General features: G+C 40.4%; 1 protein-coding gene across 1 annotated transcript in view; it reads right to left on the bottom strand.

Moving 5' to 3' along the window:
- PPM1E (protein phosphatase, Mg2+/Mn2+ dependent 1E) overlaps positions 1-23,701 on the bottom strand; it is a 229,989-nt gene extending 206,288 nt beyond the window's left edge. The window contains exon 1 of the mRNA XM_034942580.3: positions 17,697-23,701. Within this exon, the coding sequence (XP_034798471.1) occupies positions 17,697-18,181 (485 nt within the window). The 5' untranslated portion in view covers positions 18,182-23,701. The remainder of the gene's footprint in view (positions 1-17,696) is intronic.
- Between the last annotated feature and the right edge of the window lie 3,702 nt (positions 23,702-27,403).

Genomic DNA, 27,403 nt, shown 5'->3' with positions numbered 1-27,403 from the left:
TTATTTCACATGCATTCACAGAAAATGGCCAATATTTAAAATTATTTATACCTAAATATGCTTTTTTAGATTGAACTTTCCAAAATATTGAACACTGGTCCTGTGATAAAGAAAAATTTGCACTGAAAATATCTATTTATTCACTTTCTTATATTTTATACTCCACCATGTACTAATGTTTATAATTTTTACCAAGATATACATCTGTCCTTTCAAATAAATGTAACTTTAATTTGGATTCTTACATTCTCCCTAATGCAGTGGTTCTCAGACTTTAGTATGCACCATAATTACCTATAATGTTTTTTTTGTAGGGGGGACAGAGTTTCCCTCTTGTCACCCAGGCTGGAGTGCAATGGCGCGATCTCAGCTCACTACAACATCTGCCTCCCTGGTTCAAGTGATTCTCCTGCCTCAGCCTCCTGAGTAGCTGGGATTACAGGCGTGTGTCACCACACCCAGCTAATTTTTGTATTTTTAGTAGAGACAGGGTTTCACCATGTTGGCCAGACTGGTATTGAACTCCTGACCTCAACTGATCCGCCTGTCTCAGCCTCCCAAAGTGCTGGGATTAGAGGCATGAGCCACCGCACCCAGCCAATTACCTACAATTTTTATTCAAAACAGATTCCCGGAACCCATAGAAATTCTCGTTCAGTAGGCGTGGGCAGGAGCACAGGAATTTGCATTTTAACAAAACACTCGAGATAATTTTGATGTAGGTAATTCACGTTCAACACTTAAGAAACACTGCCTAATAATTTAGTTTATAATATATGTGCTATGTTTTAATTCATTAAATATTAACTCAGTGCCTCATATGTACAAGGCTTAGTGCTGTGGATCAAACATGAATTCTGCTTCAAGGAAGGTACAATTTAATAAAAGAGATAAGAAATGCATATAAATGACTTATAATACAAAGGAAGGAATTACCAAATGTCTTTTGGTACAATACTGGGGTAGTTCATGGGAGGGAATGATACTTCCACCTGACCTCAGGGAAATTCTTCTAGTAAGATACAGCATTTGAAACGAGTGTTGAAGCCTGTCTCTTTAGACTGTAAGGATGGAAAAATTAAACTAATAAAAAATTATCTCACTGAATGATAAATGTATCCATGAAGATCACCCCTTCAAACCCCTTCAAACACGGAAAAGTTATTCTCTACCTCCTAAGTTTTACATGTTGATTTATAGGTCATGGTCTTGTGTTGTCTTGTATACTACTCAGCAGCTCAGTATGCTTCTATCTCTCCAGACATGTCCTTGAAAGGATCTGTTTTAGTACTTTTAGTACATTTATCCTCTAAAAGATAAAGTCACACAGTGAATACTGATAAAGAGAAACATACTTATCCTTTTACAAATCTTTAGGAAGTAAATAGGATTTAAGCATAGTTGAAATGGGAACAGTTTAGGCAGTCTTCAAGTTCTAAAATCCCCACACAGCTTGGCATCAGGTAGAATGATGAGAGAAACGATCAGAGGGAAAAAAAAAGAGAGAGAGAAAGGTATTTTACAATTTAGAAGACACTGTTCTAATAGCCAAATAAAACAAACTACAGGGCGGAAGATTTTAAGACTCTTCTATTTCCTGATTATTTGGTATGTTGTTTAACATATGTGACATGTCTGTGACTTTTAGTTTAAAAATTCCAGTATCTCCCTAGAAATACAGCAAATACAGAGTCTACAGTGCCCAATAGTAACTGAATACATGAATGAATGACTTTCAGGTCATTCTCTGGTTTTCCTTGCAGGTTTACCCTCCTTTATTAAGAGAAATAAAAGTTAGCCAGACAAGTACCAAATGTGCTATGCTTTCTCATCTCCATGCCTTTGCACATGGTAATGTCTCTGGTGGAATGCTTTTCAGCTCCCTCTTCCTCTTGGCTAATTCTTATTGAGTCTTCTAAACCTAATTTAAGTGTCCCCTTCCAAAATCCAAGGGACTACTTTGGCAAACGTGTCTCAGTGTCCCCATAAAATCCTCTGCATTGCTATATCTTTTTTTTTTTTTTAGATGGAGTCTTGCTCTGTCACCAGGCTGGAGTGCAGTAGCACGATCTTGGCTCACTGCAACCTCTGCCTCCCAAGTTCAAGCAATTCTCCTGCCTCAGCCTCCCGAGTAGCTGGGGCTACAGGCGCACGCCACCACACCTGGCTAATTTTTGTATTTTTAGTAGAGACGGGGTTTCACCATATTGGCCAGGATGGTCTCGATCTCTTGACCTTGTGATCCCCCGCCTTGGCCTCCCAAAGTGCTGAGATTACAGGTGTGAGCCACCGCGCCCAGCCTGCATCTATATCTTAACTCTAATCAGTATACTGTACAGAGGCAGCAAGATAACAAGCTTTGGAGTCAGACACACCTGAGTTCAAATTCTGATTCTAACACTTACTGTGTGACCTTGGACAAGTTACCTAATGTCTCTAAGAATTAATTTCCTTATCTGAAAAATAGAGAATAACAGTATGTAAGGTGCTCAGTATATCACTTCACACATAGTAGAGTTATAAAAACATGTTCACATTGTATTGTACTTGCTGGTTAACTTGCCTGACTTTTCCTCTAAACTGCACACTTCTTGAGGAAAGGAACACGTTTATCTCTGAATAAGTAGCATTTAGCACAGTGTTTGGCATATGGTAAGTACTTAATTTTTGATGAATAAATAAATATTACTTCCATTATAAAAAATTAATTTGCCACTTGAAATCCATTCTGCAATGAGGTGGAAAACAAGTGAATAAGAAAATAAACTCATTGATGTCATTTTTTTTTTAAAGAATACTGTCTTTAATCATATATTTTCCTTTTCTTTCTTTTTTATCTTCTTCTTTTTCTTTTTTTTTTGAGATGGAGTCTCACTCTGTTGCCAGGCTGGAGTGCAGTGGCGCGAACTGGGCTCACTGCAACTCCACCTCCCAGGTTCAAGCGATTCTCCTGCCTCAGCCTCCTGAGTAGCTGGGACAACAGGCGCCCGTCACCACATCTGGCTAATTTTTGTATTTTTAGTAGAGACGGGGTTTCACCATGTTGGCCAGGCTGGTCTCGATCTCTTGACCTTGTGATCCACCCGCCTCGGCCTCCCAAAGTGCTGGGAGCCACCATGCCTGGCCTTAATCATTTTTTTTTTTAGAATCTACTTTTAACTATACATACTATGAAATGCCAAACAACTCAATACTTGCTTTGACATGGCTGATCATATATGCATGGAACCTATAATTTTTTCATAGTATATATTAACCACAAAAATTACCAAGCCACACATAAGACTATCTTTATTTGTCGACCACTTAGAAAAGTTACAGTAAAATAGCTGGGTGTGGTGGCTCACGCCTGTAATCCCAGCACTTTGGGAGGCCAAGGTGGGCAGATCACAAGGTCAAGAGATAAAGACTATCCTGGCCAACATGGTGAAACCCCATCTCTACTAAAAATACAAAAATTAGTTGGGCTTGGTGGCATGTGCCTGTAGTCCCAGCTACTTGGAAGGCTGAGGCAGAAGAATCACTTGAACCCAGGAGGCGGAGGCTGCAGCGTGCCGAGATTGTGCCACTGCACTCCAGCCTGGCGACAAAGTGAGACTCCACCTAAAAAAAAAAAAAAAGAAGAAAAGTTACAGTAAAATAGAAAGCTTCTTAAAACCAAGGGAATTCTCAATACAGAAAGCTTAATTAATTAAAATCTTTTATAGTCCTTGGGGAAGGGAGAAAAAATTCAGTTTCATGGTTTGATAATTTCAACCTATGTAAGAACATAAAAATATCCTAATTACTTAATGTAATACTTAATAGATTTTTCCATTGTGATGTTTAATTAGCTGGTTTGAACAACATTGAGGCACTAATTTTTGCTATTCATTTGTAAGGTCTCAATCTGAGAGAATGCTTTTATTTTATATTTGATAATCAATATATTTTACTTGTTTAATTTAAAAATGGGGTCTCACTATGTTGCCCGGGCTGGAGTGCAGTGGCTCTTCACAGGGTGCAATCATAGTGTACTACAGCCTTGATCTCCTGGGTTCAAGTGATCCTCTTGCTCCTCCTCTGGAGTAGCTGGAACTAAAGGAGTATGCCAGCATGCCCAGCTCAATTATATTTTAATCTTCAATGTATTTTTTACAGACCTGCACTAAAGCTAATATCACCTCTTTTCCTTGATAGTCAAGGATAGTTTTACCTTAATATTATACTTAAACATAAACTGGGTATTTTAATATATAAAATGGAATTCTGCTTCTGAAAGACAAGCTTTACTTTGAGCCATTTTTAAACTCATTATGCAAAGGAATAACGATTTTACAATGATGATTCCAAAACTATGTTACAGTATATGGATACAATGGTGAGGGTTATAATCCATGACTCTTTTAGAATACAAGTGATCAATGTTTTATGTCAATTTATAATCCACTGGTTTTTTCTTGTTGTTGTTGTTTTTTTTTAGATAGAGTTTTGCTCTGTCACCCAGGCTGGAATGCAGTGGCACAATCTCAGTTCACTATAACCTCCACCTCCTGGGCTCAAGCAATTCTCCTGCCTCAACCTCCTGAATAGCTGGGACTACAAGTGTGCACTACCATGCCCATCTAATTTTTGTATTTTTAGTAGAGACGGGGTTTTGCCATGTTGGTCAGGCTGGTCTCGAACTCCTGACCTCAAGTGATCTGCCTGCCTCAGCCTCCTGAAGTGCTGGGATTACAGGCATGAGCCACCACACCTGGCCAATCCACTGCTTATATGACCCATATGTGTTTTACTGGCTTCTAAAAGATCAGATACTTAATATATGACATTAATACAGATTGCAAACTAAACAAAAATATTTCTCTTTTCATTTTTATATATACTTTTTGAAACAAGGTCTGGCTCTATCACTCAGGCTGGAGTGCAGTGGTGCGATCTTGATTCACTGCAACCTCCGCCTCCCGGGCTCAGGGCAGCCTCCCAGGTTCAGATCATCCTCCCACCTGAGCCTCCCGAGTAGCTGGGACTACAGGTACACACCGCCATGCCCAGCTAATTTTTGTATTTTTTTGGTAGAGACAGGGTTTTGTCATGTTGCCCAGGTTGGTCTCAAACTTGGGAGCTCAAGCCATCCACCCACCTTGACCTCCCAAAGTGCTGGAATTATAGGCGGAAGCCACTGAGCCCAGTCTCTCTTTTTACTTAAAGAACCAAAAAAAACAGGATTTCTTTCCAAAGGAGACATTTGTTGAGTAGATGATGGCTGCATTAGGAATTAAAATTATATAGAAAATAGGTACCTTCAGCTATTTAAATAATTAATAATGAAATTGAAAAATTTAAACAGATTGCAAGATTAGTCAAGTACTAAATGGAAAAAAATATCTCCAGGCATCTTAGTAAGTGAAAAATAATGCATTTTTAAAATTTTTGCCATTGTTATAAGCCATATACCAAGCTGTGAACTATTTTTTTCAGTCTATTGTTTAAAGAATTTCTGGATTCTAAATTATGTTTTTAATAAACAGCAATAGGCCAGGCGCATTGGCTCACACCTGTAATCCCAGCCATTTGGGAAGCTGAGGCAGGTGGAACACCTGAGGTCGGGAGTCCAAGACCAGCCTGACCAACATGGAGAAACCCCGTCTCCATTAAAAATACAAAATTAGCCAGACATAGTGGCATATGCCTGTAATCCCAGCTACTCGGGAGGCTGAGACAGGAGAATCACTTTAACCCGGGAGGCAGAGGTTGTGGTGAGCCAACACCGTGCCATTGCACTCCAGCCTGGGCAACAAGAGTGAAACTCCGTCTCAAAAAATAAAATAAAATAAAAATAAAAATAAACAGCAATAATTGTTAACTTTTTCTTTTCTTTCATTAGAGGCAAGAGTTTAGAGAAATATTTGGTGCAAAACCCTTAGACGGCTCTTATCTATAGGTAATGCCTGAACAAGATACTTTTTTGGGTGGAAGATAAAATAAAAATCCAACCACCCTATCCGCCTCCAAAGGAAGGTTTATTCTAGTTAGTCAGGGAAGCGGATGCTCTTTGGAGAAGAAACAGCATCTACAAAGGCAGAAAGACAGGAAATAATGTATCTTTAGAGAATCAGGGTAAGGGCCGGCAAGGTAGCTCATACCTACAATCCTAGCACTTTGGGAGGCCAAGGTGGGTGGATCACTTGAGCCTAGGAATTTGAGACCACCCTGGGCAAAATAGAGACCGCCATCTCTATTTTAAAAAATAGCAGGGCACAGTGGCTCATGCCTGTAGTCCTAGCACTTTCGGAGGCTGAGGCGGGCAGATCACTTGAGGCCAGGAGTTTGAGACCAGCCTGGCCAACATGGTGAAACCCCGTCTCTACTCAAAATACAAAAAATTAGCTGGGCAAGGTGGCAGGCACCTGTAATCCCAGCTACTTGGGAGGATGAGGCAGGAGAATCCTTTGAACCTAGGAGGTGGAGGCTGCAGTGAGCCAAGATCGCACCACTGCACTCCAGCCTGGGTAACAGAGTGAGACTGTCTCTAAATAAATAAATAAGTATAAATTTTAGGCTGGGCATGGTGGCTCATGCCTGTAATCCCAGCACTTTGGGAGGCCGAGGTGGGCGGATCACCTGAGGTCGGGAGTTCGAGACCAGTCTGACCGACATGGAGAAACCCCATCTCTACTAAAAATACAAAATTAGCCCAGCGTGGTGGTGCATGCTTGTAATCCCAGCTACTCGGGAGCCTAAGGCAGGAGAATCACTTGAACCCAGGAGGCGGAGGTTGCGGTGAGCTGAGATCGTGCCATTGCACTCCAGCCTGAGCAACAAGAGCGAAACTCCATCTCCAAATAAATAAATAAATAAATAAATAATTTTAAAAGAGAACCATAGTGAGTTCAATAATGCTGGAAAATCCAGTGAAGCTACATTAAAAGGAAAAAAGACCAGTGTCAGGGAAATTTGTTGGGAGGCTACTAAGGTAATCAAGGCAAGAAGTGATAAAAGCCTGAGCTAAGCAAATGGCAGTAATCAAAATTCAATTTCTACATTTGCATTGAAATTTTTCCCCGTAGGAAATGTTTGTAATGTAGCATGAGAATCATAAAATGAACATCACAATTATAATCTCTCAAGTCTGACTGCCTAGGTTAATGTCCTGGTGACACTGCTGATGGTGAAAACTTGTTCTTTAAATTCTGTGTGCCTCAGCTTTTTCATCTGCAAAACAGGTTAATGATAAAAATCTTTATCATATATTTTTATGATGATTAAAAGAGGTAATAAATATAAAACAATGCCTAAACGAGGTCTCACTGAATATAGTACACAGCAGCAAGAGAAACAGGAACAGGTGTCTACTATTCATACTTGTACAATTGTTATTTTGGGTGTAGACAATGCTGATCCTCTGCAAGTTTACACTGTTAACTCTTACAGAAAGATACTTATCAATCCAAGATGAGAGAATATCCTGGGCAAAGGGTTTCTATTAGACACAAAACTGTTTTTGTTTTGAAACACTGAAAATTGTTTCTAGATTATAGTTAACTTTCCATGTGACCCCGAAAAAGCTGAAAATATTTTTGTTTCTCTGATTATATATAAGTATATTGTGAATAATAGGACCAATATCTTTCCAAGTAATAAATAAAACTATTTATAAGCTGCCTTGAACCACTTTGAACTAATAAATATTCAGAGTTGCCAGAAATCAAATCTCAGAACTTAAGAGATCATTCCTTTTGCAAAATCAGTGATAGCTGAATTTAATGATTGTCATCTCATATTTATGTAATAACATATTAGATTGCATAAAGAACATGTTTACAACCTAATTCTTGCCCTTTAGCATTTTAGCCTTTAAGTATTTTTACTGTGTGTGTGTGTGTGTGCGTGTGTGTGTGTATACATACACATATAGTACAATATACTTCTCAAAAAAACAGGCTTACTAGTATCTTAGTTTTTGTATTTAGATTCACAACATAGAAAAATGTGACTAAGAAATTACAGGCTGGGTGCAGTAACTCACACCTGTAATCCCAGCACTTTGGGAGGCTGAGGCGGACAGAACATGAGGTGGGGAGTTCGAGACCAGCCTGACCAACATGATGAAACCCTGTCTCTACTAAAAATGCAAAAATTAGCCAGGTGTGGTGGCCCGCACCTGTAATCCAAGCTACTCAGGAGGCTGAGTCAGGAGAATCGCTTGAACCTGGGAGGCGGAGGTTGCAGTGAGCCGAGATCGTGCCACTGCACTCCAGCCTGGGCAGCAGAGCGAGACTCCATTTCAAAAAACAAAAAAACAAAAAAACAGAAATTACAAAAATAAGCCAGGTGCAGTGGCTCACACCTGTAATCCCAGCACTTTGGGAGGCCAAGTCAGGTGGATGACCTGAGGTCAGGAGTTCCAGACCAGCCTGGCCAACATGGTGAAACTCTGCCTCTAATAAAATACAAAAATTAGCCAGGTGTGGTAGTGCACACCTATAATCCCAGCTACTTGGGAGGCTAAGGCAGGAGAATCGCTTGAACTTGGGAGGCGGAGGTTGCAGTGCGCCGAGACTGGGCCACTGCACTCCAGCCTGGGCAACAGAATGAGACTCCATCTCGGAAAAAAAAAAAAAAAAAAGAAACTACAAAAATATTAAAGACCAGAGGTTGTGCTTTGTGGTAAAAAGCAGGTCAAATACTTTAATCCATAAAAGACAACAATGGTAATGTTTCTATAGTGATCTTATAAATCATTATGGAATCAAGTCACCAGGAAAAAAATTATCTTAAATACTTCTAACCAGGAGATTATTCTTTTGGTTCTTTTTCTTTCTTAAACTACGTTAGGTAGTAATGAACTAGTCTTTCTCAGAGCTATACACCAGAGTATTCAGTGAAAATATACATGAAGAATTAAGGATACTCTCAATCTTTTAAACAGTTCATTACTCTTCATATAGTATTATACTTCAAACTTGTCATTGTTCACAATATTCTCAAATAATTCACATGAGGATACTGTTTTAAATCCATGAAAAATGGCCAGGCATGGTGACTCACGCCTGTAATCCCAGCACTTTGGGAGGCCAAGGCTGGAGGATCACAAGGTCAGGATTTCAAGACCATCCTGGCCAACATGGTGAAACTACGTCTCTACTAAAAACACAAAAATTAGCTGGGCATGGTGATGCGTGCCTGTAATCCCAGCTACTCGAGAGGCTGAGGCAAAAGAATCACTTGAACCAGGAAGTTGGAAGTTGCAGTGAGCCGAGATCGTGTCACTGCACTCCAGCTTGGTGACAGAACGAGACCCTGTCTCAAAAAAAAAAAAAAAAAAAAGAAAGAAAGAAAAATGTTCATTACAAAGTTTTGGAATGCTAATCAGTAATAAGAATTGCAAACGTTTCTATAGCTAGTTGAAAATGTTAACAAAGCAAAATAAACACACCAACAAAAACATAAAATAAGAAGCCAACCTAAAGGGATGTGGGAATGGAATACTTTCTTCTTTTTCTTCCCTTATCCTCTACCTTTCATGGGAGAGCAGAAAAGGAAAATAATAATAAAGAGAAAGATGATGATGATAATAGGCCTATACAAACCTGGAAAGAAAACAACCAGTAGGCTGGGCATGGTGGCTCACACCTGCAATTCCAGCACTTTGGGAGGCTGAGGTGGATGGATTACTTGAGGCCAGGAGTTTGAAACCAGCCTGGCTAACATGGCGAAACCTCATCTCTACAAAAAATATAAAAATTAGCCGAGCATGGTGGCATGTGCTTGTAGTCCCAGCTACTTGGTAGCTTGGGAAGTCAAGGATGCAATGAGCCATGATTGAGCCACTACACTCCAGCCCGGGTGACAGAGCGAGACTCTGTTTCAAAAACAAAAAAACCAAACCAAAAGAGAAGAAACTAGCCAGGCATGACGGCACATGCCTGTACTGCCAACTACTTGAGAGGCTGAGGCAGGACGACCCCTTGAGCCCAGAAGTTTGAGGCTGCAGTGAGGTGTGTTCACGCCACTGCACTCCAGCTTGGGCAACAGGCTGGCTCCCAAAGTGCTGGGACTACAAGGGTGAGGCACTGCACCCAGCTAAGTGGCTCTAATGTCAATATGAAATGCCAGTCTCTAATTTAATATGAAATGTTATATTTCCTCATTAATTTTAAATATTAATTAAAAATGGTTAGATATGTGTTACAGAATTAAAGTTTTTGTTGTTGTAGTTGTGGTTTTTTTAAAAAATAGCAAATCTAAAACAAAATTGTTTGTTATGGTAGCCATTAGCCCCATATAATTATTAAGTATTTGAAATGTGATACTCCAAATTGGGATGTACTGTAAGTGTAAAGTACACACAGGATTTTAAAAACTTGGTATAAAAATATAAAATATTTTATTAATAATATCTTAATATGGATTACATGTTGAAATAGTAATATTTTGGATATATTTGAGTTAAAATAAGTTTTTTTAACTAAATTCACCTGTTTCTTTTTAATTTTAAAAAGGTGGTTAATAGAAAATTTTAAACTATATGTGGCTCATATTATATTCCTATTGGACTTTAGGCAGTTTAGACTTTTAGGCATCCATAAAAGACAACAATGGTAATGTTTCTTTAGTAATCTTATAAATCATTATGGAATCATAATGCCCTCTTCTAAAATGCCCTAAATCAAGATCATATTCAGCTATAAGCATTCTTTCCTACATGGTTCAGTAGCAATAATGGAACACAACTGTGTTAAAATACAAGCTTCACGGTATGGCAGTTCAAATGGTAGCAAGAACGTAGAGAAATCAGACTCCTCATACAGTACTGCTGGACAAAACAATTTGGCAATACCTAATAAATTTAAAATGTACTTATATCAATCTGACATTTCCACTTCTAGAAACATACCCAAGAAACCTAGGAACATATGCACAAGGAGACATGTCCAAACTAGCATTATCTGTAGGGCAGGAGCCACCAAGCTACCCACCAAGATTTTGTACTCTTTGTCCATAGTGTAGAGTTGTTTCTTGGAATTAACTGCCAAGCCAGCAATTTATTTCCCAGCCCCCTTTTTTAGGAAATGTAGGTCCCAGGTGGTGTCATATGACTTGAATTCTAGCCAATGGAAAATGAACAGAAGTGATATATGCCACTTCTAAGGACTGGCCCTTAAAAACCTCAAACACCATTCTCTACTCCCTTATGTTTGCTGGATAAATGTTGACACCTAGAGCAACGTTGGAAACCACAGGTTAAAAAGGACAGAGTCTCCATCAGCCTGGGTTCCTTAATGACTTCACAGAACACAGCTCCTCCTTCTCCACTGAAGGAACTCTGTATAAGCAAGAAATAAACTAACATTATGTTAAGCCTTTGAGATTTGGGGATGTATCCATTAGAGCAGTCAGTATTAACTTAATATATGTGTAAAAATTAAAAACAACTGACATGTCCATCAATAGGAGATTGGATAAATCATAGTATAATCATACTATAGAATGATATACAGTAGCTACAATGAAAGAACTAGATCTACATGGATCAACATGAATTTTTTTTTAAGTTTAACCTCAAAATAGCTAGTTACCAAAACAAATTTTTTAAACACATATGTTGACCATACAAATTCATATGTAGTAAGCGTGAGAGAACTATAAGCTCTTAACTTTTAAGTTTCTTATACTTGCATTATCAATATTATGTTTAACTCATGATTTTGTCATAGAAACTTTTTTTTTTTGAAACAAGGTCTCACTCTGTTACCCAGGCTGGAGTGCAGTGACATGATCATGGTTCACTGCAACCTCAACCTCCTGGGCTCAAGCAGTCCTCCCATCTCAGCCTCCTGAGTAGCTGAACTAAGTTTTGTAGAGACGGGGTCTTGCCATGTTGCCCAGTCTGGTCTCGAACTCCAAGACTCAAGCAATCTGCCTGCCTCAGCCTCCCAAAGTGTTGGGATTACAGGAATGAGCCACCAAGCCCAGCCATCTTCACAGGAACTTTTAAAGCCAATTTTCCATTTCATGAGGGCTAATTTTGTTAAAACCACGAAATATAATCCATAAATCTATTTACTCAGGCACAGATAAACTGTAATAGTTTGTAATGGCCTAAAAATTGGAGAAAGGATGCCACGGTCAACCCCCATAAGCTGTGGAATTTGCACTCCCTCAGAATACCACACTTACCATGCTTCACATGAAATCAGTCGTCATACAGAACAAGTTGCCAATCTCAATAAACATGTCAAATATTTATAGCACTTAATTTCGTATGTTATACACAAATAAACAGATGATAATGTTTTCTTCCTTTGCCGAAATGAAGTATTTTAGGTGCAATTGACTTTGGAGACCTCTGGTCTAGTGATGGAGATATAAATATTTGTTGACAAAAAATAATAAATTAAACCAAGTACTTACAAGAGGAATGGCATTGGGTATTACGGAAAGGAACGTAGAAGGGACCCCTAACTCATGATGAGTGTGAGGACGGTAAGCAAAGGCTTCCTCAAGGAAGAGGTGTTAAACAGAGAACTAAAAAACGGGTAAGAAATTGGATTGTGTTGGGAGTGGCTATTGGGGGAACATAGTATTCCAAGCAGAGGGAAAAATATACTATGTGCAAAGGTGCAGAGGCAAAAGATAACACAATACCTTCAAACAAATACATTAGTTTAATATAGCTGAAGTGTAGTTTCTGGAGGGGTAGAGCTGGGATGAAGTGGGTGGATAGTGATTCCAGAAATAAAACTAATGAAGTAAGATTATAAGCCCTTACCTTTGGATTTTATCTAGAGGGCAAAAGAGAGATAGGTGATGAAGGATGTGGAGTAAAAAACTTGTCCAAAGAGAGGTCCAGATGTTGCCCCCAGCTCCTGGGAGGTAACTTCTAAGCCCCTGGAATTTCTGGAGTAATATGAGTACTCTTACTATTCATGATGGGTCCCTTGAACCACACAGTATCAGCCTAACCTCTGGAGAGGGGAGACTGGAAACGGAGTTCAACCATGCAAACAATCAATAAATCTCAATGAAAACTCTGCTGAGGTAAGAAGATCATTTGAGCCAGGAGTTTGAATCCAGCGTAGGCAATATAGTGAGACCCCATATCTTTAAAAAACAAAACACAAACTCCAGACACACTAAAGTTTAGGTGAACTTCTTGGGTGGGCAATACCTTGTGTGTATTTCCATACATCCACACATTCATGCTGGGAGGGTATGGAAGGTATATTCCCTGAGAACAATGCAAGTTTCATATCTGCAACCCTCTTAGACTATACCCTAGGCATCTCTCTTCCTTTGACTAATTTGTAGCTTGTCTTTGTAATGAACTGTATCTCTAAGTATAATAGCTTTCAGTGAGTTCTATGAGTTTTTCTAGTGCATTACTGAATCTGAGGGTGGTTTGGGGAAACCCCCAAACTTGCAGTTGATGTCAGAAGTGAGGTTTTGCGTTGCATCTTCATTTGAAATTTGTAGTTGCACCCTAACCCCTTACAATAGGATCAGAAGTCTTGGGCAGACTTGGCAGAGTAGAAGACTGTGCCCTTAACCTTACAGTTTGGCTAACTCTGGGTAAAGGGTAAAAATGTTTAAGCAGTGTGACAATTAAACATTTTGGCTACACTGGGGAAAATACATTGCAGAAGGGTAAGACTGGCAAGAGATGACAATGACAGTGGGAATGAAGAAAGACATATTTAAGAGGTATTTACAAGGTAGAATTAACAAGATGTGACTGAATGTGAGAGGTGAAAGGAGAAGTCAGGGAAAGGAGAAGTCAGGGATGGACTCATCAGAAAGAGTATCAGGTTTTGGTTTTGTTTGTTTTGGGGGCCATAAAGAGGGTTGGAGGACTGAATTCTGTTTTAGACAGTTTAATCTGAGGAAATTTTGACATCTAGGTAAAGCTGTTCTAGCAGTCAAAGAAAGGATGGAGATAGAGTTGGGAGCCTTTAGCATAACTACAGTAACTGAAGTCGTGACAGACTGATATTGACTAGGGACAAATAAGTCAACCAGACAAAAGAAGGTCAAGGACAGAACACCAATATTAAAGGGGTAGGCAGAATATTAAAAGCTCACAGAGAAGAAGTGGGATAGCCTGAGAAGCAGGAGAAAAACCTGGAAAGCATGATTAACAATGAATGGTATTTTTCCTCTTTTTGCTTATGTGAATGTTCTCCACTTCTTTATTTAATAAATGTGAACATTTATTATTTTTGAATGAAAAAAATGTGCAACTTAAAAATTGGTATTATATAACATGAATCCATATATTTTTCCATTTATATATTTGTAAATTAGATAAAGTTTAATGATTTTCTGACCTAATCCAAAGTCATTAATGATTCACACAATTCAATGTAACTGAATTATTAGTGTCTATAACCAGCGATTTTCTTTTCCAAGCCATTTTTAAAGTGTCCACCCTCATTATTACTGCAAGCCATCTGGAACTACTTAACTGTGCCAGACTCTTGGGATATTGGTTTCCCCCTTGGGAAGTCCAACCCAGACTAAATGAATAACTGAGGAAACAACTGTTCTGAAAATATGATGACAATATAGCTCTAATAACGACTTTATCTTCGTTTAATAGTCTACTGGTAAAAAATGGAAAGAAAAAAGACTTCAGAATATTTGCTTCTTCTGGATTAAAACAAATATATGTTATCTCTAGTATTGTATAGAGAAATTAAATACAAAATATTGACCCATATAAACTACACAGATAGCCTTATATTCACATCTCCTGTAAGATCAGTTATACCCTTATTTACAAATTATCTCAGTTATAAAATCTCTCACCTCCACCTTTTCAAAGGGCAGCCTCTCCTTAACCTCAGAAATTCTCAGATTGTCACTGAAATTATTTTAATCTCTTGGGGGATTTAAACTTAGAGAAAGGAGTAAAACGTAGGTAACTTTTTTTTTGAGACAAGGTCTCACTGTCACTCAGGCTGGAGTACAGTGGCTCACTGCAGCCTCGACCTCCTGTGCTCAGGAAAGCCTCCCACTTCAGCCTCCCAAGTAGCTGGGACTACAGGTTCACACCACCATGCCCAGCTAAGTGTGTTTTTATTTTTTGTTTTATTTTGGTGGGGGAGTGGAAGGTGGGCGGACAAGGTCTTGTTCTGTCACCCAGGCTGGAATGGACAGCAGTAGGATCTTGGCTCACTGCAACCTCCACCTCCTGGGTTCAAGCGATTCTTGTGGCTCAGCCTTTTGAGTAGCTGGGATTACAGGCATGCACCACCATGCCCGGCTCATTATTGTGTTTTTAGTAGAGACGGGGTTTTGCCATGTTGGACAAGATGGTCTCAAACAGGTGTTTCGCCCGCCTCAGCCTCCCAAACTGCTAGGATTACAGGCATGAGCCACTGTGCCCGGCAAAAACTGTTTTAAACCTGTTAAGGACCTTAAAGATACTTTACATGAACAAGCCAGCCATTTTATATCTGAATAAAAATACATTAACAACTTCTGTACAAAACACAATATAAATGATGAAATCTCTGATTTAAGCGGAAATATTTTCCAACTTTAATTTTGCTAGTTTTATTTCAAATCCAAACTTCTGTTCTCAACTAGATGGCCATTTTATCATTTCAGTTTTTTCTAGTTTATACCTATATCAAAATTAATCTTTTTTTTTTTTTTTTGAGACGGAGTCTTGCTCTGTCACCCAGGCTGGAGTGCACTGGCACGATCTCAGCTCACTGCAACCTCTGCCTCTCGGGTTCAAGCGATTCTCCTGCCTCAGCCTCCTGAGTATCTGGGATTACAGGCGCGCGACACCACGCCCAGCTAATTTTTGTATTTTTAGTAGAGACGCAGTTTCACCACGTTGGTCAGGCTGGTCTCGAACTCCTGACCTCATGATCTGCCACCCCGGCCTCCCAAAGAGCTGGGATTACGGGAGTGAGCTACCGCTCCTGGCCGCTTCTATATGAAAAAACACACATCTTCTTGCCATCATCTTTAAATAAGTTAAAAAAAAAAAAAACCTTCTTACATGGCAAATGTTCAGGGTTGTACTAAAATAATGACCTTATTTGGACATTTTCTAAAGTTTGAATTGGTTTAATTCTGCAAACTGCATTTGTAAAGGTAAGAATTAACTGTCAAGATAGAGCCAGTCTGCTGCTAAGATAAATTCCTTTAATAAACATTTCCATTTTATTTTAAGCAGGGAGCTTTATCTTTAAATACTGTAAAAAATTACATCTCAGAAGCCCTTGTCTATGATAGTTCACAAAGACCAGATATACTCTAAAATGTTAATACTGTTTATCTCTGGGTGGTGGTATTACACGCCATTTTATATTTTACGTTTCTCAAAAAGCATCATTACCTTGCAAATTGAAGGTAATACTGTAATTGAACAGTATTTTAAAATTAAATTTTAGATAGCTTATATTATGAAATACCAACACAGTCCACTTCTATGGAAGATTTGTTAAATGATTTTCCCCTATTGATAAACTGCTGCTTTAACAGGAGAATGATCTGATCAGGTGTCTATTAGCTTGGATGAAGACAAAACAGGTTTACTTTCCAAGCCCTTCTTTTATTTAGGCTTTTGAGAAAATCCCAAAAGTGAGTTTGAACTTAATTACAGTGAATCTTGCAGTAGTAAACTTTTTGGGTGGCCAGAGTAACACCTTTCATTACAACTATCAGCTGAATGGCAAAAGACTTCCCAGGTTTACCAATGTTTTCAGAGACTTACTAGTATTCTCCTCTGTCATTATTTCGGAACAATTCCATTGAGAAACGCAATTGTAAACCGTTTCTATTTCAGGCCTATAAAAACCAGAACTGGGATGAAAGGCAAAGCCTTGACCTTTCTATTTTAGACTTTCATCTGTGTAGCTAAGCCATCTGCTTTCTCCCCACCCCATCCCATCTACTTAATGGACTGAAAATACTGCACCTAATTGCAATTTAATCAAAACAGCCTGACTTTTCCACTTTAATGAATTATGGCTCTTTCACCCGAAGGCTTGCTTGCAAAATTTTGCTTACCCTTCCCTCTCAATTCCTTCCCACCTCCCTCAATTATGGAATGTCAAATGTCTAAACTAAGAGACTAGGCTTCCCTGTGTGAAAACATCTAAATAGCCCTTCACTTTCAACACTGAGCACCTGACGGAAAATCTACTCCATTCTCTCATCTGGATACGGGGCCGGTATAATCATCATTGTTGCAGTTATGCAGGAGGCACCTCGCAGCTCAGTCTAGAAAGGAGTCGCGTCTCTCTGCCGCCAAACAACAAGGCACTCAGCCCGGGAAAAGACAGACTGGGGTGGGAGGAAACCTCCAGGAGAAAGAAGGGATCTGGGAAGAAGAGGGAGCTCAAGCCTGGGAGGAAGGACCTTTCCAGGCAGGAAAAGGAAAGGTTGCGTGAAGTGGAGCTAGAAGCTGGGGGCCGAGGTGAAAGGGGATGAGGGGCCCGGGCCCGGCGGGAGGGCGCCGGGGCTCAGGAGAGCGGCTTCAAGGCCGGGTAGGAGGCGTGGGGGCCGAGGCGGGCGTGGGCAGCTCTCAGCCGACCGCCCGGGTCCGAGCAGCGGGGGCGCTTTCAGCGGCGGCAGGCGCGGGTGCGGGGGAGAGGAGCAGAAAAGAGAGCAGTTTGAGGGGCCGAGGGAGCCGCGTCCGAGGCCGGCGCGGTGGGGACCGCGGGCCCACCACCAGCCAAGCCCAGCTACTTAACTATTTGTAGAGCTGCTGCAGGCACAGGTCCAGGCTTTCGCCCTCCACCTCCTCGCGGGTGATGCGCTCTGACAGCGGTCGCGGGAGCGGGGGCAAAGGCGGCAGCTGGGGCGGCGGCGGCGGCACGGCCGAGTGCCCCGGGGCTGCCGCCGCCGTCGCCGCGCCCTCCTCCTCCTCCTCACCCTCAACCGCCGCCACCTCCTCCTCTTCCACCGCCTCCTCCTCGGGCTCCGGGTCTTGCTCCTGGTCCCCCTCCTCCGTCGCGGCTACCGTGGCCGCCTCCTCCCCGGGTTCCTCTACCGAAGCCTCGGCCGCCTCAGCTTCTACCAGTTCAGGTTCGGGCTCGGGCTCGGACTCGGGTTCGGGTTCGGGTTCGGGTTCGGGTTCCGGCTCCGGCTCGCCGCCGCCGCACGGTCCGCGAAACTCGCCCAGGAATAGCTCCAGGAAGCGCCGGTAAGTTTTCTCCTCAGGGATGCAGCCGGCCATCGCTGCTCATGCCCCAGGGCAGACCGGGAAAGGGGTTGGGGGAAGCCCAGAAAGGGTAAGGGGCTGCTTTTGAGCCTAGGGCTCCGGCAAGGGCGGTTAACGGCCGCACCGGCACGAGCGATCAGCACTAGGTTGCCTGGAGAGGGCTCCCGCAGGCGTGCGCGCCGCCGAGCACCGACGTGCGCGGCCCGGGGGCGGAGCGCGCCGCCCCTCTCGGATCTGGAGGGAAAGTTGGTGGCGGGCGCGCGCAGGGTCCAGCGGCGGCCCACCCTTTATTCCTACGGAGAGCTCAGCCCACGCTGCCTAGAGACTGTCGCCATGGCAACCGGTTCTAATTAAGCATTGCAGGGTCCCTCCCGTCGAGTCCGCGGAGTCGAAAGGACACTCCACTCGCCCGCTCTCCAACTCTGAATGTCTTTATTGGTTGGATACCCTACCCTCACGTGGTTAAGAGTGAGCTAAGACATCTCCAAGTCTAGCTGTTGGTTCCCACTTGGGTTGCTTGGATCCCAATTGGATGTACTTCCATTTCCTTATCTGTTCCTTGCCTTAGCGTATGTTTTGAAAGATACCACACTGTGAACACCTTTCGTTGCAGTCTTTGAATAAGTAGTTTTCAGGCAGAGGGAGCTTCAAATACCTACCAAGTGATAAGTTCCTTTGCATAGGTTCTCTCTCACTTGATTCTGTGAAGAAAGTGGTGTTACTCTCATTTCTTAAAAGGAAACTGAAAATTATGATATTAATGGTAATTTACTTGTTTCAAGGTCTCCAAACTTCCAGCCTTGGCGTTGGAGAACTCAGGTCGTTCAGTCGCCAAAGCTTTCCGAAAGTGCATTTTTCCTTAACTCAGCTCTGTCTCCGGAGATTCAATAGTGCAATTGTCTGTATAACACCTTATTTCTATTGGGCTTCATAGTTTACACATTGATTTCACCCTTTTAATTCTTACCACAGTCCCTTGAGGTATAGGACGTTACCGTTATGATTTTTTTTTTTTTTTGAGACAATCTCGCTCTTGTCACCCAGGCTGGAGTGCAGTGGCGCGATCTCAGCTCACTGCAACCTCCGCCTCTCGGGTTCAAGCGATTCTCCTGCGTCAGCCTCCCAAGTAGCTGGGATTACAGGGGCCTGCCACCACCCCCGGCTAACTTTTGTATTTTTAGTAGAGACGGGGTTTCACCATATTGGCCAGGCTGGTCTCAAACTCCTGACCTCAGGTGATCTGCCTGCCTCAGCCTCCCAAAGTGCTGGGATTACAGGTGTGACCCACCACGCCGGCCAATTATTCCATTTTATAGGTGAGAAAACAGCCTTAAAGACATGGTGACTTTGCTCAAGGTCACATGCAAGGGATGCAACAAGGACTCAATCCAGGTCTTTTCACTGGATTCACCCACTTCAATGGATTTTACCCATTAGTTTTCAGGCAACCAAGACTCCCCTCTTTAGTCTCTGCATAATGCATATTATACTTCATTATATAATATGTATTTTTTTTCTCTTTTTTTTTTTTTTTTGAGACGGAGTTTTGCTCTTGTTGCCCAGGCTGTAGTGCAATGGCAGGATCTCGGCTCACTGCAACCTCTGCCTCCTGGGTTCAAGCGATTCTCCTGTCTCACCCTCCTGAGTAGCTGGGATTACAGGCATGTGCCACCACGCCCGGCTAATTTTTTTCTTTTTAGTAGAGACAGGGTTTCACCATGTTGGTCAGGTTGGTCTCGAACTCCTGATGTCAGATGATCCGCCTGCCTTGGCCTCCCAAAGTGCTGGGATTACAGGCGTGAGCCACCGTGCCCGGCCAATAATATGTATTTTTTCTACATTTTGTTTGCTCTTCTTCCCCATCCCCCCAAGTCTCTTTTTTTCTTTCTTGGGTTGGAATTGAAATGACTTTAAGTGATTCTAATTTTCTTACCAAACTACACACAAACCTATTATTTTTAAGCCTTACTGAAGGAGTGGGAGAGAAAGAAGCTGTGTTGTTATACAGCTGTATAGATGATAGCATCATTACTGCAAACTGCCATGTGCATGGCAACATATAATTCAGCAAAAACATAGTGATTCTTTCTCTACTTTGAAAAACATGTTCTCACAAATTATCCACCCCATCCTCTCCATGTATTGTTTCTGGGTTTCAGTTGGATTTAGGGTCTGAAATATCGTTTCCAGTTATTAATGGCAGAAGAGGGAGTCTCTCTGCCAACTGTTTTCATATAATACTGTATTCTAAATCCCTGACCTGATACTGTTATTTTAAGATTAAGTGGGTTGAGCTCACTAATGTACATTATGGCATCATGTAAAACAGAGTTCCTCTCCTAGCTTGAGATTAAATAATACATGATAGAAAGAATATAGTGAATAATTGCCTTGAGTCCTCTATATTTTTTTCCCAAAGGTAAATGGAAAGATCTAATAAATCTGTTTCCAGAAATGCTGAATGTATTTATATGTGTTTTGTTTAAAACATAACCAGCGTAGAGCAACTTCTCTATGAGGTGCCAAGAAAGTCTTTAAACTCCTCATTTGTCTTTGTTTTCAATCCACCTGTTCATTTCCATTTCAGAATGTCTAGAAAAGATTGACAAAACTTTTTAGGCTGCAAAACTAAATGTCCACAATTTTACATTTCAACAATTGTTTAATATCTCAGAATTTGACATAATGACATTTAGTTCAAGAGTACTTAGCTGTCAACTGTAACAATTCATATCTACGCCTTCCTACTTTGTAACATAGTTGCCTCCCTCATCTAGAAGACATTTATTTGTGACATTAATTTATGACTCAGCCCACATTTCAAAGGAAAGTTATATATGTTGGGGAAACAATACTACTAAAAGAAAAAGCCCACACCTCTACATTACTATAAGTGAGAGGCGTGTTTGCTTATATTAATAAAGATATTCCTTCACAAAGATCAATATGGATCTTATTGCATCCATTTGACAAAGTAGCTTTGCCAGAAGGTAGCTGACAGCAAGTGCTGAGATCTCAGAGCAGCTGTCTAGGATGATTTTGCCATTGTCAAGAAGTCTTTAGTAATTATTTTGCATCAGTTTGCTCTCTTTTTCAACTCCTTTCTTATTACACTTTTCTAATCCCCTTGCATACTATCTATTAAAAAAATATTGAGGGCTGGGCATGGTGGCTCACGCCTGTAATCCCAGCACTTTGTGAGGCTGTGACAGCTTGAACTCAAGAGTTCAAGACCAGCCTGGGCAACAAAGAAAAACCCTGTCCCTAAAATATATTTTTTAAAAAGGAGGCCAGGCGCGGTGGCTCATGCCTGTAATCCCAGCACTTTGGGAGGCCGAGGCGGGCGGATCACGAGGTCAGGAGATCGAGACCATCCTGGCTAACACGGAGAAACCCCATCTCTACTAAAAATACAAAAAATTAGCCGGGCGTGGTGGCGGGTGCCTGTAGTCCCAGCTACTGGGGAGGCTGAGGCAGGAGAATGGCGTGAACCCGGGAGGCGGAGCTTGCAGTGAGCCAAGATCGCGCCACTGCACTCCAGCCTGGGTGACAGAGCGAGACTCCGTCTCAGAAAAAAAATAAATAAATAAAAAATAAAAAGGAAAAAAAAATATTGTTATGAAAAGTTTAACGTATTTTTAAGGTATCAAATTTTTAAAGTTTTTCTCATAAAAATTATTCTCCCTCTAACCCTTTGCTCTTTGGAGGAAATGTACAATGTCCTTTTGTGGACATTCATAGTAATGACATTTATAAGATTAAAAAAGAATTGTTGAGTTTGGCAGTTTCTTACATGACCCAGCAATTCCTCTCCCAGGTATTTTATTCATGAGAAATAAAACATGTCCACCAAACACACATGCACTTGCACACACCCCAAACACAAAAAAACTTGTACATAACTGTTCACATAAGTTTCATTCATAACAGCTCAAACCTGGAAGCAACCCAGATGTCCATCAACAAGTGAACAGATAAAGTAGTGTATTCATACAATGGAATACTACTCAGCAATAAAAAATAAATGAACTGCTGATAAACACAACATGGATGAATTTCAAAAATATACTGAGCCAAAAAAAAAATCCAGGCACAAAAGAGTACATAATATAATTCCATTTGTATAAAATTCCCAAACAGGCAAAATTAACCTATATAGTGAGAGAAAGCAGATTCCTGGTGGCCTGGGACTGGGATGGGGTGGGAGATTTGTAGCAAAGGAGTAAGCAGGAACTTTGTGAAGTGATTAAAATGTTCTGTATCTTGACTGATTGGTCATATGGGTGTACTCATTTGCCAAAAATTATTGCCAGGCAGGGTGGCATGTGCTTATAGTCCCAGCTACTCTGGAGGCTGAGGCAAGAGGATCGTTTGAGCCTAGGAGTTCAAGGCTACAGTGTAATATGATTGCACCTGTGAATAGCCACTGCACTCCAGCCTGGGCAACATAGCAGAATCCATCTCAAAAAACAAAATTATCTAAGTCTGCATTTAAAATAAGTATATTGTATATAAATTACACCTCAATAAAGTTGATTTTTAAAGTTAAAAAGAATTGATTACTGTGTCAGTCCTTGTCCATTTTGCCCTCATACCTGTTCTTTCTCCTCCTTTGCCCTGCTCTGTATTGTAGGAGGGCTGACCCTTTCAGGCTGTATTCACTAGGCTACTGTGACAGCTGACTTTCACCTGGGATTTGTCCAGTGGTAGGCACTGACAAGAAATTGGAAGAAGGGAGGAAAGAAGAAAAGCCCTGTTCCCTAGCTCAGTCCTGAGGCCTGATGCATTTCCTTTGTAGCTTTCCTCCCCATGAATATGTTCACTGGGATTCTCTAGCTTTTGCCAGTGACCCTATCCCCTCAGCTCCAGAACAACATCTTCCCCCACTTGTCCTTTAGCCTAGGGATGGTAGAAGCTTTCAGCTTTCTAATCTTTTAGGACTTAGAGAAGTGAATCTTTCCTTTTTGGCTTTTTAGCTCTTCCATAATTTGTGTAACCAATTTCCTGGATTCTCTGTTTTGTTTTTGTTTTTGTTTTTTGAGACGGAGTCTCATTCTGTTGCCAGGCTGGAGTGCAGTGGTGTGATCCCAGCTCACTGCAACCTCTGACTCCCTGGTTCAAGTGATTCTCCTGCCTCAGCCTACCAAGTACTGGGATTACAGGCACGTGCCACCAAGCCCAGCTAATTTTCGTATTTTTAGTAGAGATGTGGTTTCACCATGTTGGCCAGGATGGTCTCCATCTCCTAGCCTCATGATCCGCCCACCTCGGCCTCCCAAAATGCTGGGGTTACAGGCATGAGCCACTGTACCCCATTCTCTTTTTCCTTAACTAGATCCTGACTGACACAGTAACAAATAATACTTTAAGGAATAAAATGGATTGTATATATAAAAGAACTATAAATTAGTTAAGTTAAAGCAAGTTTAGGTCTCCAAAGTAAACTGAGTTTACTTGATGTTAGCAGTAAATGATTTCCTGGAATTAGAAGAATAGCTTGCCAGGGGTTCTGGGGGAGGGAGGGAAGAATGAATAGGTAGAGCACAGGGGATTTTTAGGGCAGTGAAAACTATTCTGTATGATACTGTAATGGTAGCTACATATCATTATACATTTATCAAAACCCATGGAATGTTCAAGAGTGAACCCTACTGTAAACTATTGACTTTAGTTAATAATAGTGCAACAATATTGGCTTATCAATTGTAACTAGTGTACCACAATAATGCAAAATGTTAATAATAGGAGAAAACATGTAAGTGAGGGGAGAGGGCATATATTGGAACTGTCCTTTCTACTTTTCTGTAAGCCTAAAACTGCTCTAAAAAGTCGATTAATTTTTGTAAGTTAATAAAATATTTGATATATAAACAATTGATGCTTATAACTAAGAAGTCTATCAAAGCTGATTAAAAAAAACAGTCTATAACTTCTGAGTTTATCTTCAATTAATATTAGCTTGGGGCCAGGCACAGTGGCTCGCTCATGCCTGTAATCCCAGCACTTTGGGAGGCCAAGGTGGAAGGATAACTTGAGCCCAGGAGTTTGAGACCAGCCTGGGCAACACAGTGAGACCTCACCTCTACAAAAAATAAACAAAATTAGTCAAGCATAGTGGCACATGCCTGTAGTCCCAGCTACTTGGGAGGTTGAGGTAGGAGGATCACTTCAGTCTGGGAGATGAAGGCTGCAGTGAGCCGTGTTCGCACCACTGCACTCCAGCCTGGGCCACAGAGCAAGACCCTGTCTCAGGAAAAAAATTGGCTTGATTATGCAAGTCTGGAATATTCTGTCTATTCTAAAGTATGCCTCTTTTATCTATAGGCAGAATTAGAAATACTATTTCCAGAAAACCCTCAATTTTGATTTGCTAGTTGTAAAAAGCCATTGATTTGAAGCTAATATAATATCTCAAATAGTAAAACATAGTTTATGTTAACATAAAATATTGGCATTTTATATTTTGGAGAGAGTATAATAACAAATTATATATAGCTCATATCCCATGGCCTAAAATTAATGCTTATGTAAATGTTTAAGGCTAGGCCTAATGATAAATATTAAGTTGCAAATATTAAAATGTATATTTTAAATTTATATTTTAAAAACTGAATGGAAGGATAACTAATATGTAAATCAGGGGTGTCCAATCTTTTGGTTTCCCCAGGCCACATTGGAAGAAGAATTGCCTTGGGCCACACATAAAAGATACTAATGATAGCTGATGAGCTTAAAAAAAAAAAAAAAAGTCCATGCATAAACCTCATAATGTTTCAAGAAAGTTTATGAATTTGTGTTGGGCTGCATTCAAAGCCGTCCTGGGCTGCATGTGGCCCATGGGCCACAGGTTAGACAGGCTTGTTATAAATAGTTTTTTTTTTTTTTTTTGAGACAGAGTCTCACTTTGTCACCTAGGCTGGAGTGCAGTGGCACGATCTCAGCTCACTGCAACCTCAGCCTCACGAGTGGCTGGGACTACAGGTGTGCACCACCACACCTGGCTAATTTTTGTATTTTTAGTAGAGACGGGGTTTCACCATATTGGTCAGGCTGATCTCAAACTCCTGACCTCGTGATCTGTCTGCCTTGGCCTCCCAAAGTACTGGGATTACAGGCCTGAGCCACCACACCTGGCCAATAGTTTTTAAAATATTAATTTGACTATGTTGTCAAATTGACTAGTAGGAAGCAACAGAACACCTGACAACTGAAAAAACTGAGCAACATAGAAACATTTTCAAATAGAAACTTCTTCCTCTTCTACATCCCAGATCAATAATATAAAAATCATTCCCATTTGCTGCCAAAAATACTACTGCTATAATAATTTTTTATTCCTTTTCTGTTGCTGGCTAATATGGTCATATTGCAGCAATAATTCAAAGCTGTCAAAATTAAAATTCACATCAGGTAATAACTGGCCCACATGCACTGTATTTTACTAGTTTTAAAAAGCAAAGAAGTAAATCCCCAAAACAGATTCTAACCTTTTTTCTTGTTTAAACCATTAATAACAATCTTTCTTTTTATCTAGCATGGTTCTTTGAGGAACCAAAATTATTTATTATGACATACTTACAAAAGAAGAGGGCAGTGGTTGATGGTAATTTGATGATGGTGCTATAAATGGCTAACATGTGGTATGTTCCTTCTATAATAAATGGTTCTTCTAAAATAAATTGACACTGTTTTAAAAATCCACTTCAATCTTTTGCTACTAGTTTTCACTTTACAAAAAAAATGCTTTATGGTGGTAAAAACTTTACCTTTATTATCATCTAATTTTTAATTACCTTTGTATATTTATTTAAAATAAATACATGCAAGAATTCAGAGTGATATTGATCATGTCCTATTCTAGTTAGCAGATGCCCATTCCTCACTCTGGAACATTCATCAAAAAAACCTAGCTTTTAAAAATGAAAATGAAACAGTCAACTAAATATGAAAACTTCACAAAGGTGTGTTCTTTGCTTAGATAGTACTGAATATTTTATTCTTAGTTGAGCTGATGGAATTGAGCCACAATGACATTTGTGACTAGAAGGGAAGATGGAAATGATTCCATTAACCCAGAGTGCTGTAGCATATGGTAATCATAGGTGGTAGAATAGCTGTGTCGGACAAGGGTAGAAGTAAGCCATGTGGCACAGACATTATCAATTACCACACATGGTAACCATGCTGACAAAATGTATCTTTTCCAGAAAGAAAATGATTTGGGCATAGGAAGTAGTTTGCTGCCTTATGAAAGAGTGATCTATAAATGACATATCTGGCACCAATATAGCACACACATGGTTTCCAGTAATTCTGCAAGCTGAGGATTAAGATTTGATGAACCTCCATATACCTAAGTAATAATACAATACATTGCAGTTATTTGCACAAAGGCAGCAAATCAAAATACATATGCAAACTGAACTTGAGTCCTTCACACATGAAATTATTAATTTATAAAATATCCTTTTAAATTGTCATATAAAATTCTGGAAATTTGTATAGCTGGAAATACATGCCAATAATTTCATGACTCTTTAAGGTTATAAAGCCTATGGGAAAAAGTTCAAGATTAGATCTCGGCTGTAGTGGGATATGGAATTGCAGTTATTTATTCTAAGTATTGACAAAAATACTGAATTTAGAAAGAAATACAACCAAAACTGTGTTTTAAGAAAATTTAATATGCAGACATTCTTTCAGATGAATGCAGGATGGATTGAAGAAGAGAGATTGAAGGCTGGAATCAGTTGGGCAATGGGAGATAATAAGAGTACAGAAAAGAATGGTGTTAGTAGAAATGAAGATGAACAGAAAAAGCTAAAAGACACTGGACAGGAAGATCTGAAATTCTAAGAAGGCACCTAAAGACACAACTTGGGAATATCTGGTAACCCACCCAGAGAGGCTGTCAGGCAGCTGTTTCACTTATCTGTTGCTATAAAACAAACTATCCCAAAACTTAGTGGCTAGAAGAAAAACCATTTAACTATATCTCACAGCTCTGTAGGTTGACTGGACTCAAGCTAGGTGGTTCTCACTTGAAGGTCTGAGGAAGTGGCAATAAGGTAGCAGTTGGGGAGAGTATCTGAAGGCTCAACTGGGCTAGATGTCCAAGATGACTTACATTATACCTTTCCATTTATACTGAAAAAAATAGAGTTGAGAAATGATTAATATATAAATATTTTTCAAGATACTAATTTGTGTTGCCAAACTGGCCATTGATGCTGGTTG

The sequence above is a fragment of the Pan paniscus genome, chromosome 19, assembly GCF_029289425.2.
Source record: "Pan paniscus chromosome 19, NHGRI_mPanPan1-v2.0_pri, whole genome shotgun sequence".
Classification (NCBI taxonomy): Eukaryota; Metazoa; Chordata; class Mammalia; order Primates; family Hominidae; genus Pan; species Pan paniscus.
This window is presented reverse-complemented; position numbering and strand designations above follow the sequence as displayed.